The sequence below is a fragment of the Arachis ipaensis genome, chromosome B2 (assembly GCF_059453495.1).
Source record: "Arachis ipaensis isolate K30076 ecotype BB chromosome B2, ASM5945349v1, whole genome shotgun sequence".
Taxonomy (NCBI): Eukaryota; Viridiplantae; Streptophyta; class Magnoliopsida; order Fabales; family Fabaceae; genus Arachis; species Arachis ipaensis.
In genome coordinates, this window is record NC_142437.1 from 4,276,740 (window position 1) to 4,292,186 (window position 15,447).

At 33.5% G+C, this 15,447-nt stretch overlaps 2 protein-coding genes across 4 annotated transcripts; one reads left to right on the forward strand and one right to left on the reverse strand.

Moving 5' to 3' along the window:
- Positions 1-1,719: 1,719 nt before the first annotated feature.
- LOC107626651 (putative disease resistance protein RGA1) lies at positions 1,720-7,696 on the reverse strand. 3 transcript variants are annotated; one of them, XM_016329545.2, is made up of 4 exons: positions 7,533-7,696; positions 6,508-6,579; positions 2,451-4,868; positions 1,720-2,185 (listed from the first exon to the last, which is right to left on the reverse strand). In XM_016329545.2, exons 3-4 carry the CDS (start codon positions 4,845-4,847, stop codon positions 2,168-2,170), a joined length of 2,415 nt encoding a protein of 804 aa, XP_016185031.1. In that variant the 5' UTR covers positions 4,848-4,868; positions 6,508-6,579; positions 7,533-7,696; the 3' UTR covers positions 1,720-2,167. The 3 variants fall into 3 exon arrangements, with proteins under 3 accessions (XP_016185031.1, XP_088359554.1, XP_088359555.1); XM_088503428.1 differs by having other exon boundaries at positions 7,524-7,691; XM_088503429.1 differs by lacking the exon at positions 7,533-7,696 and adding an exon at positions 7,193-7,415 and having other exon boundaries at positions 6,508-6,653.
- A 1,524-nt stretch (positions 7,697-9,220) lies between these two features.
- On the forward strand, positions 9,221-11,972 carry LOC107626652 (uncharacterized). Its single transcript, XM_088505319.1, has 2 exons — positions 9,221-11,287; positions 11,834-11,972. Exon 1 carries the CDS (start codon positions 9,273-9,275, stop codon positions 11,256-11,258), a length of 1,986 nt encoding a protein of 661 aa, XP_088361445.1. The 5' UTR covers positions 9,221-9,272; the 3' UTR covers positions 11,259-11,287; positions 11,834-11,972.
- The last annotated feature ends 3,475 nt before the right edge of the window (positions 11,973-15,447 follow it).

Below are 15,447 nucleotides of genomic sequence, written 5' to 3' on the forward strand. Positions count from 1 at the left end.
ACACAAAATTACACTACCTATGAAATTGGGATGTAACACATTATCGTTGCATACATTATTAAATAAAAGGTTTTTCATTTTGAAGGTTTTATGAATCTTAAAAAAAAAACAATTTGAATCAAGGTTCTTTTGAAACTTAAAAGCAGCAGCAGATCGCAGTAGATTTAATGAAATAATCTGATGAAATTAACAGATATAAGGTGTAGAGTCAAGAATATGACTAACTAAAATGATGATGACAAACATTAATTTATTGGGTTAAATATCCAATTAGTTTTGATTGTGTTTGAAATAGCAGCAGTCCAAACAAATGAAACAAAGAAAAAACAGAATTTGCTACAGTATGCAAAATTTACAAGCTAAGCCCAAATAAAATGTGACGAAGTCACTTGGGCTGAATAGAAAGTAGTTAATCTAAGCCCAAGTTCTCCATCCAAGTTGAAGCCATGGTTCACATTACTTCGATCAGACTCATGAAGAAAGAGAGAAAGTTTTTTCCTGGTTCATTCACCAGAGAAGAAAAAAAGAGAAAGATAAATCCCAAAAGCAAATGTCTAATCACCCTAATCAAAGCCTAAGTCAGAGAATAAATGTAATTTATTTTCATTTGCATGCAATTTATTTTCTTCACTCTTTCTTCAAATCTTTGCAATGCCAATTTGGGATAAATGAAAAAAGTGATTTCTAATAATCACTGCTGTGAATCAAAGGCTCAAATTATTTCTTGGGGACAAAGCACAAACTCAAGGGTTCGAATTTAGATTTATCATTGAAGAATTTTTCTTTGCTGATCTAGGTCTTCTGTCAAGCAAAAGAACCTGCTTTAAAATCCCTAATTTAAGGGTTAAATGAAGAAAGTGAGATGACAAGCAAAAGAAGCTCGGGGTTCAAAGAATTGACATAGAAAGAAATCCAAACAGCAACTTGGTAAGAGGTACAAAAAGAAAAAAATTTTGTTTTCAGAAGACAAGGAGAGAAAATCATCTGGGTTTTGTTTTGAGAGCTTCCCTGAGAAGAGTTCAACATTTTTGGACGGTGTTTTCTAAGTTAAAGAAGCATTCCACCAAGATGAAGAACTTAATCAAAATTAGCTGAATCCGATTCAATTTATAGCAACAGAGACTGTTAATGCATTAATCTCCTTCATGTTTTACAGTTTTGTATCTCAGTTTCAATGTATATCTTTTTGTATTATCTTTGAGAGTTAAAAGGCTGAAAGAGAGGTATTGAGAAAAAGCCTAAGAGTGAAAAAAGGTTGAGTGAAACACTTGAGAGAAAAGTCTAGAGTGGATTTTGATTTGCTTTGGTTGTAATTTTCTGTCTTGTGTCAAGTAAAGAGTCAGATATTAGCATAACCAAGTCAAGTTTAGGAAGAAACTTGTGAATCTTAATAGGATTGTGTGAATCCTAGAAATTTGGTGTATGTAATACTTTAAATATAGTGAAAATTCTATCACTATTGTAGTAGAGACTTGATGTAGGTTGCATTGCACAAGGCAACTGAACCAAGATCTATGACTGTGTCAACTTTCTCCTCTCTTTCTATGTTCTGTTTTCTGATAATTGTAAGACAAAATCAAATTGTCTCTTAAATTTTTCGCTGCACAATACAAACAGAAATCAAGTTCAAGTTGTGAAACAAAGAATTAGTTTATTAAAGTAAAAGAAGGTCATAGATTCAACCCTCGTTTCTCTAAGTCTTCTGTAATTTTCATAAGAAAAGGAGGAGGGAAAGATAATACCAACATATATCCTAGTTCAACCTCAAAGTACAATGAAACTTATATCCAGTCTTTATCATGATAATAGTGAAATTTTACTATGATCATAGGCAAATACAAACACTAATCCAAAAATTCAAACCCAAACAGACCCAAACCTAGTTCACACCCCAAAACTCAAGAAACTCTAATAGCTAAAAACATAGCTTTATTTTAGTTTTGAGTTTTGACAGACAAAAGCAACAGAAGCATGGACACAGACTAAAGTAATAGCTAAAAACATCATCTACCAAACAAAGGCTACAGAGCAATCAGAACGGGGACAACACAAAATAAAACAAAGTAGAACCAAATAACCAAATTCTTAAGATGACATAGGTACACCTTCATTGTCTTTCTCAACCTTCATGTCCTCTTAACCGGCTTCCCTGGCCTTAAATCTTTGTTCAATAATAATAATCAACCTGAAATATAAACATTCAAAAGGTACACCAAAAACAAATTTTCAAAGGGTATACTAATGATTGAAACAAAACTTGAACTTCAAGTAGAAATCATTGACAACAAACAAGACTCCACTGTCCAAACAAAAGATTCACTTGTTAACAGTGTTATTTATAGATACTGACTTTAGTTGATGCTTAGCTTATACAAATTATAAATTTAATAGCGATTAAATTTCTAATATTTTTCATGCTAAATTATTGAATATGGATATATTTGACTTACCTTGCAATGTGGGACATGATTAATTTTGTTCACATCTGGACCTGTACGCTTGTTGTACCTTGCCCACAATTTGGGACAATCAACAATTTCTAAATGTTGCAGACGATGAAGTCGATCCATGGCCATGGGGAGAGATGACAATTTTGGACAAGAATAGATATATAGTCTCTCAAGAGAGGAGGAGATTGGAAACCATTCTGGAAATGATTTTATCCTTGTACCCGCTATCCTCAAACTTTCTAATTTGCCAGCTCTTTTAAGCCAATTAGGTAATGCTTCCAACTTGTGTGATCCAACAATCTCAAGTACTTTAAGGTTTAAATAATGATCTTCTACATGTTGCTTTTCTTCTTCATCTTCATCCTCAAAATTCATCAGCTCATCACACCCATGAATCATTAGCTTCCTTAAAGTACTCAAGCAACCGATAGCAGCCGGTAGGGACAATAGATTCACACAATCCAAAAGAAATAAGGTCTTAAGTTGTTGGAAGCGCCCTATATTCAGAGAGGACAAATTTATAGCATTGACAGTCAAAAACAAAACTTGAAGGCTGATGAGATTTTCCATATTTTTGGGAAGCTCTTGTAACTTGTAACAACGATGAAGATTCAAAAACTGTAGATTTTGCAACTTGCAAATAGAATTTGGGAGTTTCTCCAAAATACAATCTCGAAGATTGAGGTATCTTAAAAGCTTCATATTGGCAAAGTAATCATCAGGCAAAAACTTCAATTCCATATGTTGTAAGTGCAACACCTTTACAGAGTTGAATTTCTTGGATGCCCATTCCCATTCCCATTCCCATCCCCGTTCTTCTTGTAGCCATGGTAATACAATGGTTCTAGTCTCATCTAACTCTTTCATTGTTAATTTTGCAAAATCATGTAAAACACCATGCATTTTGAATGTCTCATACAGCATTGGATTGTCTAAAGGAAGGAAGTCGTAAAAAGGAGGACGTTCGATTTGAAGCAAAGATGCTGAAATAAGATCCATAATATACAAGGTTCCAATATCTTCTTCATCTTGCCCTTCACGAGTGGGTTGGAGAAGTCCATGTGCCATCCAAAACATAATCAAATCAGTAACACTGTATTCATAACCCATTGGAAAACAAGAGCAATATGAAAAACATTGCTTTAATATTGGTGACAAGTGATTATAGCTCAATTTCAATGCTGACAACAAGCTATATTCCTCTAGATTCCAGATATCTGCATCTTTTATTTCTTGCCACATCATTTCATCACGGATATCGTATAGGAAGGAACCTAAAACTTTTGCAGCGAGGGGCAATCCTTTGCATTTTTCAACAATTTCTTTCCCAATTTGCTTGAGCCATGGATACTTTTCTTCTTCATTCTCTTCTTTGAATGCAAAGTTTGCAAACACTTTCCAACATTCATCCTCAGAAAGTGGTTGTAACTCGATTATATGACCATTCCCAGCAATAGAAGCAACATCCTTGCTACGAGTTGTCACTATAATTTTGCTGCCTTCTGATTTTGCGTCACTACCTGCCTTCAATAAGCAACTTTTCAATGCAGCCCATTTGCTGCGGTCTTCATTCCAAATATCGTCTAGCACCAGTAAGAATCTCCTACCATGTAACATTTCATTGAGAAGCGATACCATATATTCCATAGTTTCCCCTTCAGGATAAATTGAGGCAGCATCAATAATTCTTCGTATCAACCTCTTTAAATGAAAATCATTAGACACACACACCCACATTAACATATTAAATTGCTCCTTCACTCTATCATCATTATAAATCATTTGAGCAAGTGTAGTCTTTCCCAAACCTCCAATCCCAACAATCGATATCATATCAATGTTATTAGCATGTGATTGTTGTCTCATTAATAACTTTATAATCTTCTCTTTCTCTTCAAGTCTACCAACAACATGCTTAAATCGGTCCCATGTATAAAGACTTTTTGCCGGTGTGAGCTCCCGAGTTGGAGGGTTGACATGTTCAATTATTCCCCTCTCTCTTCCTTGTGATATTAGCTCATCTATCTTCTGCATTATATCTTGGATTCTGTTGGCTATCTTGATGCGAAATGCATATGGATTCCTAAAGCATGAGAAGAATTGGAATATCTTCGTGTGGATGCTTCCATGCATTTTGTCCACTGCATTACGTTTTGCTTCATACTCTATTTCCTCAAAAATGAGTCTAGCATCATCAAGTGCCTTTCTGACTTCCCTCCACCACATATAATCTGCATGCTTGTTCTCGCTATCAAAGAGAAAGGAAGAGAGGACTCCCATTAATCTTTGAAGTTTCTCCAATTCATCCTGAAGACCAAATACCAGAGCAATGTCTTGAAAATATTTTGTTTGTAGATTGCCCAAAAGTGTTGATGTCATACTAGACACATCAGCCATTAGAGAATCAGTGGAAAGAGCCTAGAAAAAAGTATAACATTGAAAAGAAAGGTTAAACACACAAAAGGAAGGGGGAGGGGGATTACAACTGCACCAATGTAGAAATACTAGTAAAGTACTTAATTTCATAGTTAATGTATAAACAATATAATATACTATAATTTCCAATATAATGCATAGACAGGCGAGACATGAAGTAAAGGATGATTATTGCAGTGGTTTAATTATTTTTTGGTTCTTATCATTTTTTAAATATGCAATTAGAGTTTTTTATTTAATAGAGTCTCTGTGCTGATTGTTCATTACTATTATAAAGAATATTAGAGTTAATTGAATATTTTTCTGCAAATTAAAGGTATCTACCTTTAAGAACTTAATTCAATCTTTGACTACAATAATTTTAGAAAGAATATTCCATTAATTTTAACGTTTTTAACACAAAAAGTACTTAATTACAAAATTAAAAATAGTATAAGGATCTAATTAAAAAAAATATAAGGACTAAATTACAAATTTAGTAAAATTATATAAAAAAAGATTAAAAAAAAAGACAAATATTAAAGTTGGAGTGTTACATATAGTATCAAAGTCCATACTCGAATCAATGTGTTAATGAGGATGTCAGACATTATTAAGAGGTGGAATATAAAGTCATATTGATTAGAGAGGAGAACAAAATGTCCTCAATTTTTTCATGCTTTAGGAATCCATATGCTGAGTGTGAAAAATTTTTCACACTCAATTTTTTCATGCTTTAGGAGAACAAAAACATGTGGCTGAGTGTGAAAAATTTTGCCCTCTCTACCGTCAAGAATAAAAGTACGAGATGTCAAAGTAAACAATGTCCACATGCAGGCGGGTTGGACCATTACAAATGGTATGAAAGCTGGTATTTGAAAATGGAGAACAAAATATGTCTTATAAAAATGCAGAGACCTACTACCAAAAAAGAATGATGTAGAGACTTCTCTTTTGTGGACGTCTTTTAATAGGTGAGTGTGGGAACATTCACAAACAGATAAATTAGGTTTGTTACGTACAAATTCTTTAAAATTTTAAAATTATCAAAATCAAAATCAATTTTCTAAGATAAAATATAATAAAATAATTTTAACTAATTATATAAAAATATTTTAGTCTTTTTCAAAATAAAATTTAATTTTCCAATATAAATAATTAATCTCAGTTAACATTTTAATTTACATACTAGTAGTCGTGTTCATGGTCTCATCAGGCACAAATTTTTTTTTTTAATTTGTTGGCCTGATTTAAAAATGGCTTAGTCAAACCTGTGGAAAAAAAATGACCTAGACAGACAACTCAACCGAGTCTGAACTAGTGCTCGAGTCATTCGTTCCTGTCTAGTGGGGAAGTAAGTGTTAATATTACAAGTGTGAGGAGTGTATAAAGTTAGTCACATATCAAAGAAAGCAAATAAGAGTGAAGAGTTTATAAGATAAGAGACTTATTAACTTGTTATCTTAAGATTTTTGGGTTGGATAGAGTTGATGAATGAGAAAGAAATTGTATTTTAATGGTCCGTAGCACTCCTCTATTTAATATATCATTATATCTATACACAAAGTATTTTGATTAACAATGAAGCAAAAAAAAATTAACAAGAAACTAAGGATGAGGAGAGTTATAAAGTTTCATGAACCTGATCCAAGAGAAAGGTCCTTCAAGAATCTCTCAAGACTTGATCAAATGCTAGGGAATGGACACGCTGGCTCTACAATAATAGAACAATAAATCATCATGGTTAGTTTCACTTTGCTAAAGAACAACCAACAGATACTCAATAGTCTCATTTTTTTAAAAATCTGTTTATATAATTGAAAATTTGTAGTAAAAATATTTTAATATTATTTAATCATAGCTATAGCTACAAATGTATTGCATCTTTTTAGAAGGTATGAAATTTAAAAAAAAAACAAAAACAAAAACTTAAGAAATTATTTAAGAAAAATCATTTTAAAGTTTAAAACCAGTATCCAATTGAGAAAATAAAAATTAAAGAACAAAAGAGTGATCGAACACCATAGAATTAATTAACTATACATCTCCAATTTTTTTAAAAAAAGTTATTTTATTTATCCTAAATTCTATACTCGAAATCATAAATTTTTAATTCTAAATTATAAATTCTAAATCTAGCTAATGTTAAATAAGTAAAAATTGGTTCCTTATATTTTCTACGAGAGAAATTTGGTGAAACCTTTTACTTCCCTCATTTTTAACCTTCAAATCTCATACTAGTTATGCAGATTTTCATTTAAGAAAAAAATTTGTTTCCATTAGCATCATTTTTTCTTCGTGACTGTTGCATGGATGAATGAAAAAACAGCTAATAAAAATAAATAAATGGTGTAGTTTTTAAGATATTTTATTTGTAGTTATCGATGGCCACAAATATATTGCATCTTTCTAAAAAGTATGAATTGAAATTAAAAAAACTTAACAAATGATTTAAGATTTATGAATGGTGTATGAATGAAAAAACTACTACGAAAAAATAAATATCTTTTTAATTCTATACATGAATTATTAGAAAATAAAAATTGACTTAATGATAAGCCGCTACCTAGTCTTTCATAAATCAATAGCCATAAAAATAGGTAAGGGACAATATTGGAGAAATAAGGAAAACATGGAATGTGAAAGTAGTAAGCTTACGATTATGACCTTGTGGAGAAGTTCCTTAATCCTAGTGATGAATCAAAGAGAAGAATTCCAGAGACAAGAATGAAATAGTGCTTGCTTGACCTCTCTCTTGTCGGTGGAAGCCAAGAGAAATTGAGGAAATATGAGAGCAGAGATGGTTGGGAAAGGTGTACTTTGCTCACTGCATCAACCAAGCGCTCTCTAAGATAATAAATATACTAGTAATTGTGTTAATATATTTTTTTAATAAAAATACAAAAAATAAATATGAGTATTGTTATACATACAAATCTTTTTGTCATATAAGTCATACAAGTTAATCTTAATTCAATAAAATTCACTTACATAATGCGTGCGTAAAATCACGTTGTTTCTCTTTGTATCTTGCGTTCTTCCTCTTTTTTTGCGTTTTTCCTTCTTCTTCTTGGCCTGTTTTATCTTCATCATCATTTTTTTTATTACGGTTGTTGTTGTTATATTTTTTTCCCTCCTCCTCTTTTTATTGATTTTGTAATATTATGTATTTTTTTTCTTTGTTTGATTTTTTTTTCTTAAGAAGAATTATGAGAATATGAAATAAAAATATAAAGACAAAGAAACAACAGTAGAAGATAAGGAGGAGGAAGAAAAAGTGTTTTGAATTATGCAGAATTTATTAGCACACATATATCTAAAATTCTTAAATAATACACTCAAATATCTTCGTGTTACACCCAAATTTGCTGCAAATACAGAAAAATATTTTTTCTAATGTTACCTTTTTTTCTTCTTTTTTTTTTCTTATTTCTTTTTTTCTTTTAGTTGAATGAATATAAGTTCATTCTCTTTCAAGTAATTTTTTACCATTATGTGTTTCTTCTTTTTCTTTGTTTGATTTTTTTTTTGTTAAGAGAGTAAAACAAAAAAAAAACTTGAGAAGATAAACACAAGAAAAAAAATGAATAAAAAAAAAGATGATGATGATGATGATAAAAAAAAAGTAGAAGAAGCAGTGAGGAAGAAGAAGACATACGTCAAAAATTCTTAAACAATACATTCAAATATCTTCGTAGTTACACCCAAATATCTTCGTGTTATACCCAAATTTGCTACAGATACAGAAAAATATTTTTTTTAATACAGAACTTTTACATTACATTCATTTCAAACCATCAACGATGAACAACAATTTTTATAAACAAAAACAACATTATTCACCTACAAAATTATAAACTACTAACAAAAATATCAATTAGAATCGAATCACACCTCAACCACTTGATTGAATTCAAAATATACAATAATTGATTTCGTTTTGATTCAATTGATCATCTGAACTTAAATTATTTATTATCTTCAATAATGAGATAACTGATGATGGAGAAGAAAGAGAAAAAGGAAGAAAGAAAAGAAATTCCAATGAAAAAGAGAGGAAGAGGAGAAGGTGGTGTTGACGACGATAACAAAAAAAAAATAAAAAAGTAAAAAAAGAAAAACAACAACATGCAGCAAGAAGAAAAAAAATGTGCAGTAATAGCATGAAAAAAATGTACGCACATAAATATAAATAATTTATATAGATTTATATTAAAAAATTAACTTTTACGTGGAGAATAATTATATATATATTCTTACTCATTTAAGTTCCGTTTAAAAGATCTTTTCTTCCGGAAAATATAACATATTGACTTGAATAGCAACGCAGCTTATTGCATTTGCAGGTAGCTAGGCCTGTTAGTTTCTACTTGGTTGTCAAAAGAAAGCTAGCGTGAGACAGAGAAAATGCAAATCATCCCTACACACATCAGAGATGAGTGGAATAAATGGCAGCTGCGGGTGCTGGTTATACTGAGCCTCACAATGCAGGTTATTCTCATCATGTCTGGCTCCAAAAGGAAGTTTATTAGAAACCCTTTTGTGAGCTTCATCATTTGGGTTACATATTTGTCAGCAGACTGGTTAGCCACTGTTTCTCTTGGTAACCTTGCCAACAACAACAACCATGATCAAAACTCAGCTCTTCAAGCACTATGGGCACCCTTTCTTCTCTTGCATCTTGGAGGACCTGACACAATTACTGCTTTCTCCTTGGAAGACAACAGCCTATGGCTAAGGCACTTGCTGGGTCTCATTGTTCAAGTTGGAGTCGCCTTCAACGTTTACTTAAGGTCTTGGAACCGCTCTCCTTTAACTTTTCTAGCTATACCAGTCTTCATTTCTGGGATTATAAAGTATGCAGAGCGTACTTGGGTTCTTAGATCTGCTAGCCCTTCTCAATTTGAAGACTCTCTGCTAGAATCTCCAACTCTACAGCCCCAAGATCTGCAGCATGTTCCTCATGATGATGAATTAGAATTCATCCACCGAGGTTACTCCTTGTTTAACATTGTCAAGCGTCTCTATGCCAATCTAAGCCTGCGGTTCGCAGAAGGTCAAAGGAGCTACTCAATCATGGTAATGAAGAACAAGAGAGTTAATGATGAACAACAGAGTAATTATGCCTTTAAATTGGTTGAGGTCCAACTAGGCCTTCTCTATGATGTGTTATACACCAAGGCACCTATAATTTATTCTATACCAGGCTGCATTTTTCGGGTCATCAGTTTCTCCTCTATCTCATCTGCTCTGATAGGATTTGTTATGTTTGTTAACTCTGCAAACTATTCAAGGGTTGACTATTATATAACAATTGTTTTATTTGCTGGGGCTATTTTGCTTGAATTGTATGCATTTTTTTCTCTTATTTGTTCTGATTGGACTATCCGTACCAAGAATTGCAAAAGTTTCACAGAGTGGGCTCTGTCTCATGGTAAAAAGAGGTGGTCAGGACACATGGCTCAACACAACTTACTGAGTTTCTGCATGAACAAGAGGGTACCAATTTGGATTGGATATGACTTTCTCTTCAGAACCTACTTTAAGCTAGAGTTGTTCTTCGAAAGGACTACGAAAGAAGTCGATAATGATCTGAAAATGTTGATCTTTCAACACCTCCTGGAGAAACACACAGCATACAATGACAAAAGGTTTGAACAAAAGTTCCTCTTGGAATTGCTTTCATATAGAGGAGGCTATGCACTCAAAAAGAAAAGTAGCTGTTTTGATGAGATTGGTTGGAGTCTGGAGACTGAATTTGATCACAGCCTGCTTATCTGGCATGTGGCAACTGATATTTACTATTATTCCGAGCCGGCTCCGGAGGAGGATGACAACAAAGAGCGGAAGGTAAGCAAGATGTTGTCGGATTACATGCTGTACATTCTACTTGTACATCCATTCTTGCTTCCGAAATGTGTTGACAGGATTAAATATGTTAGAGATACATTCAGGGAAGCCATAAGAATACTGCATCGAAGACAATTCCCGGTTGAAGATGGTAAGGATGCTTCTACAGCGTTGATTCATATGTACTGGGAAAGTCTGCAGCCACTGGAAAAACATGGAAAAGAAAGGAGCAGCAAGTCTTTGTTACTGAGTGGGTGCCATCTTGCTTTACAGTTTAAAAATGTTGGATGTTCATGGGATACAATTTGTCAGGTGTGGATAGAGATGCTAACTTATACTGCAACTCAGTGTGAGTGGAGTTCGCATGCTCAACGGCTTCGATCCGGAGGAGAATTGCTGACACATGTTTGTGTTCTCATGGCTGACCTTGGTTTAAATAAACAATTTGATATTGGGCAGCAGGGACCTCCTATAGGAACCCAAAGCAGAGGATTGGGATCTTCAAAATCTAGCATTCTCCATCCCTATCTCCATCGCAATTAGAATTCAATTTCTTATGGCATGTTTGTAAGGTAGCGTTTGTTTTTAGAGACTGGAGTTTAGGTTCTGGGACTGAGATTTTGTATTGTGTCTGGTAATTAGAATTTAGAAACTAAACTAATTACAAAGTTAATATATTATTTTCACATTACATTATCCTAGATACATGAAAACTAAACTCTCACTTAACTAGCATCAAAGTGAAGTTTTATTGTCTATTCACATGAGACATAATTGTGCTAGTTAGGATCCTACAAAACTCACCACTTAATCTTAGCACGTAAAATATATGTCCTTATCAAAACTATGCTATTTAACTTCACGTGTCATATTAATAAATTTTAATGCTGTTAACAAAAAAAATGACAGAAAGACTAATATGATTAATTTAAAATTTTTTAAGTATAAATTTAATTAAAAAAACTCGAAAGCCAATTTAAAAAATAAATAATTTTTTAAAGACAAATTTAATTATTTACTCGTTGAAAATACTTACACACACTTGCTTATTTACGGTTATATTTACTATTTCATATATTATCTCTTGTAGTTAGAAGTGTACCCTTGAATTTTTGCAGATTGATGGACAAAACCAAAATGATAAAGATGAAGATGGAGGAGATGCAATTAAGATCGAATATGAAGAGAAGAAAGGAAAATAAAAGCATTATCTTTATATGTAGTGTCTTTGTCTAATGATTCTGTTTTAATTGCTTTGTTTTGAGTACAATTCATGTTTTTAGCTACAAAACTTTGTCTTTTATATAATGTTGCATTATTATTTAATATTGAAGTAAAGCTATGTATTTGGCCACCTCAGACTTGAGTTTGAAACTATGACTTTGTTAAGTTTGAATTGTTCTGAATGTTACTACTCAAGTATCTTATTGGATTTTTAATTGGATGTTATAGTTTGAAAATTTTTCTACTCAAGTATCTTATTTCGTTCATCCTTTAATAATTAAAAAATAGTCTTATATGAAATATTTTAATTTTAGGCTTAACTAAGTTTTTAGTTTCTTTGAAAATATATTATTTTGCTTGGTTTCTGTAAGTTATAGGGTTAAGTATGATTTTGGTTCCTAACGTAGAGGTCGAAAATTTATTTTGTCTCCGGCCTTTTTTCTGCTAAAAAAATGGTCCCAGAGGTTTCAATTTATTTTAAAACCGTCCTTTGGACCAAAATGTCCATTCCCCTTCTTCCCCAAAATCATGCAGAAGCACTAGCAGAAGCACAAGTAAAAACAAAACCAGAAGCAACAACAACAATTAATCAAACAGAAGCAGCAGCAGGACAACAACAACAAGAACAATGAATTACCAATGAATCAACAATGGAAATATGGAATCAAGTAGAAATAGAAGAAGCAGGAGCAGAAATAGAAACAGAACAACAACAATAACAATGAAACAATATAATCAATCAGAAGCAGAAGCAACCAGAAACAACAATAATAAAATATCAACAACATAAATAGAAGCAAAAGAAGAAGAAGAAAAAGAATGGAAGCAGAAGCAGAATCCGACGAGCCACCCGAAACCACCATCACAGCGCCGATCCGCCATCAAAGAGCCGCAACCCTTTTCTTCTTCTCTCTTCGCGCTACCCTAGCGCCACCATCACAGTGTGACCTCTTCTCCTCCCTCAGCTCACCACCGAAGCCTTCCTCTGTTCTTGCCTCGAACCAGAATCCACCGCCATTGAGCACCTCCGCCGAGCCCAAAGGAACAGCGGCGAGATTCAACCATCGAATGACGACGAGCAATGGCGGCCCTAACATTTGAAGGCGCAACTGCGACTAATTCTGGTGCTATTGAACGACGGAAACGGCGAAGAGCAGCGGCGGTGGCGACGAAGAACAGCGACGGAAACGGCGATGACCCTTCCCCCTCTTCTTCCCGAACCCCCCCCCCAAACCCTTCTCCCTTCGTGTAACCCCTTCCCCCTTTTCCATTTACTTTACGTGTTTTCTTTCTTTTTTGTTTTTTTTTTTAATTTTTTTATTAAGGGTAATTTAGTAATAAAAATAAAAAATTTTAAAAAAATGACGATTTTAAAACAAACTGAAACTTTGGGGACCATTTTGTAGCAAAAAAAAGATTGGAGACAAAATAAATTTTCGACCTCTACGTTAAGAACTAAAATCGTACTTAACCCTAATTTTTAACTAAAACTAGAAGATTTATTTTGGTGATTGTTCTCATCCATTTATGATAAATAATGATGTAACATATTAAATACTGGCATAACAAATTCAAATATTAGCCTTGGCCTTAGTATTTGAGATTTCGTCGAATATAAGTTAAGAAGCATTTTAAGAATGAGTAGTGTTATACATACAAGTCATTTTAGTTTACAAGTCATACAAGTTGAGACAAACTGTTGAATTAAGAAATTAACTAAATTAATTAATGATGACAAACATTATTTTTGGGCAAAATAAATAATTAGTGTTGATCAATTTTAATTGCATATTACTGATTATTTATAATATGTTGCAGGCCTAAATTTAATATCAAGCAGCCCAAACTGATTGAAATCAAGGAACAAGGTTGGCGGGCTGTAAAGCAAGGAAAGCCCAAAGAAATCAAAGCAAGATAACAAATGGGTAGAATTTGAGTAGTACCCGATCCAAGCCCAAATTAATTTCAATTTCCTCCATCTTACACCAACCAAAGCAACGTTCCCCTCCTCTCTAATCAAGTCAAATCATGGCTTCAGAAAAGTAAGAAAGAGAAAGAGAGAAAAAGCTTCTTCCCTAAGCTAGTAACCAAAAAAGCAAGAAAGAGAGAGTTGAAGCTTAAAGCACAGAAGCTAAAACAGAAAATCCAAACCAAATCAAGCTTAAGAAAGGTAATCCATCTCATCTTGCATGCATCAGATCTTCATCCCTTCTTCCCAACTCTCTGCTCTATCCGAAAATGGCATTCAAGGGAAAGTTGATCTCTGTTCTTCACTGCTACAAATCCACGGTCACAAGAGATTCTTGGGGACCAAGTTGCATCTCTATGGTTCAGATTTGGTTGACCATTGGAAGACAATTTCGGTTACTCCTTCATGGCTTTCGGTCAAGTTGAAAAAGTCAGAAGCAAAGGTCCTACTTTGATATTTGAGAAGAAAAAGTGAGCTTGTGGGTTGGTAAAGCTCAGTGCTCAAGGAGTTGACCTAGGAAGATGAACTCATCAACATGCAAGGAGATAAAAGAGGTTTGTTGTTCATTCAGAAACAAAGGAGAGAAAACCAGTGAATAGAGGTTTTGTTCTGAGAGAGCTCTTTGAAGAAGTTCAACTAACTGGACAGTGTAACCTAATCAAAGATGCATTCCGCCAGTATGAAGAACTGAATCAGAGGTTTGCAAAGCTGGTTTTTCACATAGCAAAGAGGTTGTTGATGAAGTCAATCTCCTTCATGTTTAACAGATTGTAATGTACTTTTCTATGTTTATCTTTCTGTAATTTCTTGTGAGAAAAGGCATTATGAGAAAGCTCAAGTAAAAGCCATGAGTTGAAAAAGGCTGAGTGAAACACTTGAGAGAAAAGCCTAGAGTTATTTTCAGATTTCTTTAGGTATGTTTGTGTCTTGTATCTTGTACCTGTAAGGTATCCCTTTCTTAGTTGGGTTAGCACTAAGAGGTATAGTTAGGTATTAGCATAGCCAATGTATAGTTAGGTTAGAACTTGAGTGTGAAAGGATTGGGTCAATCCTGTGTTATTGGTGTATGTAATACTGTGAACTATAGTGAAATTCTTCCATAGTTGTGGAGGAGACTGGATGTAGGTTGCATAGCACAAGGCAACCGAACCAGGATACATGCTGGCGTTAGCTTTTCTCTTCTCTACTGTGTTCTGTTTTCTGATATTCATGAGACAAAAATAAATTGTCTCATAAATTTCTGCTGCTGAGTTCAAACAGAATCAGAATTGCAAATTTGTTTTAAAAGGGTAATAACAACAATAAAAAAGGAAGGCATAGATTCAACCCCCCTTCTCTAAGCCTACCACAACCTTCAATTGGTATCAGGAGCTAAGGTCTCAAGAATCAAGCTTAACCGCTTGGAGCAAAGATCCAATGGCAAACAACTTGGGCACAACCACAGTTGCTTACACCCTCACTGAAGGCCAGTCAAACAACCGGCCACCTTTCTTCAACGGGAAGAACTATTCCTACTGGAAAGAAAGGATAAGGATCTTC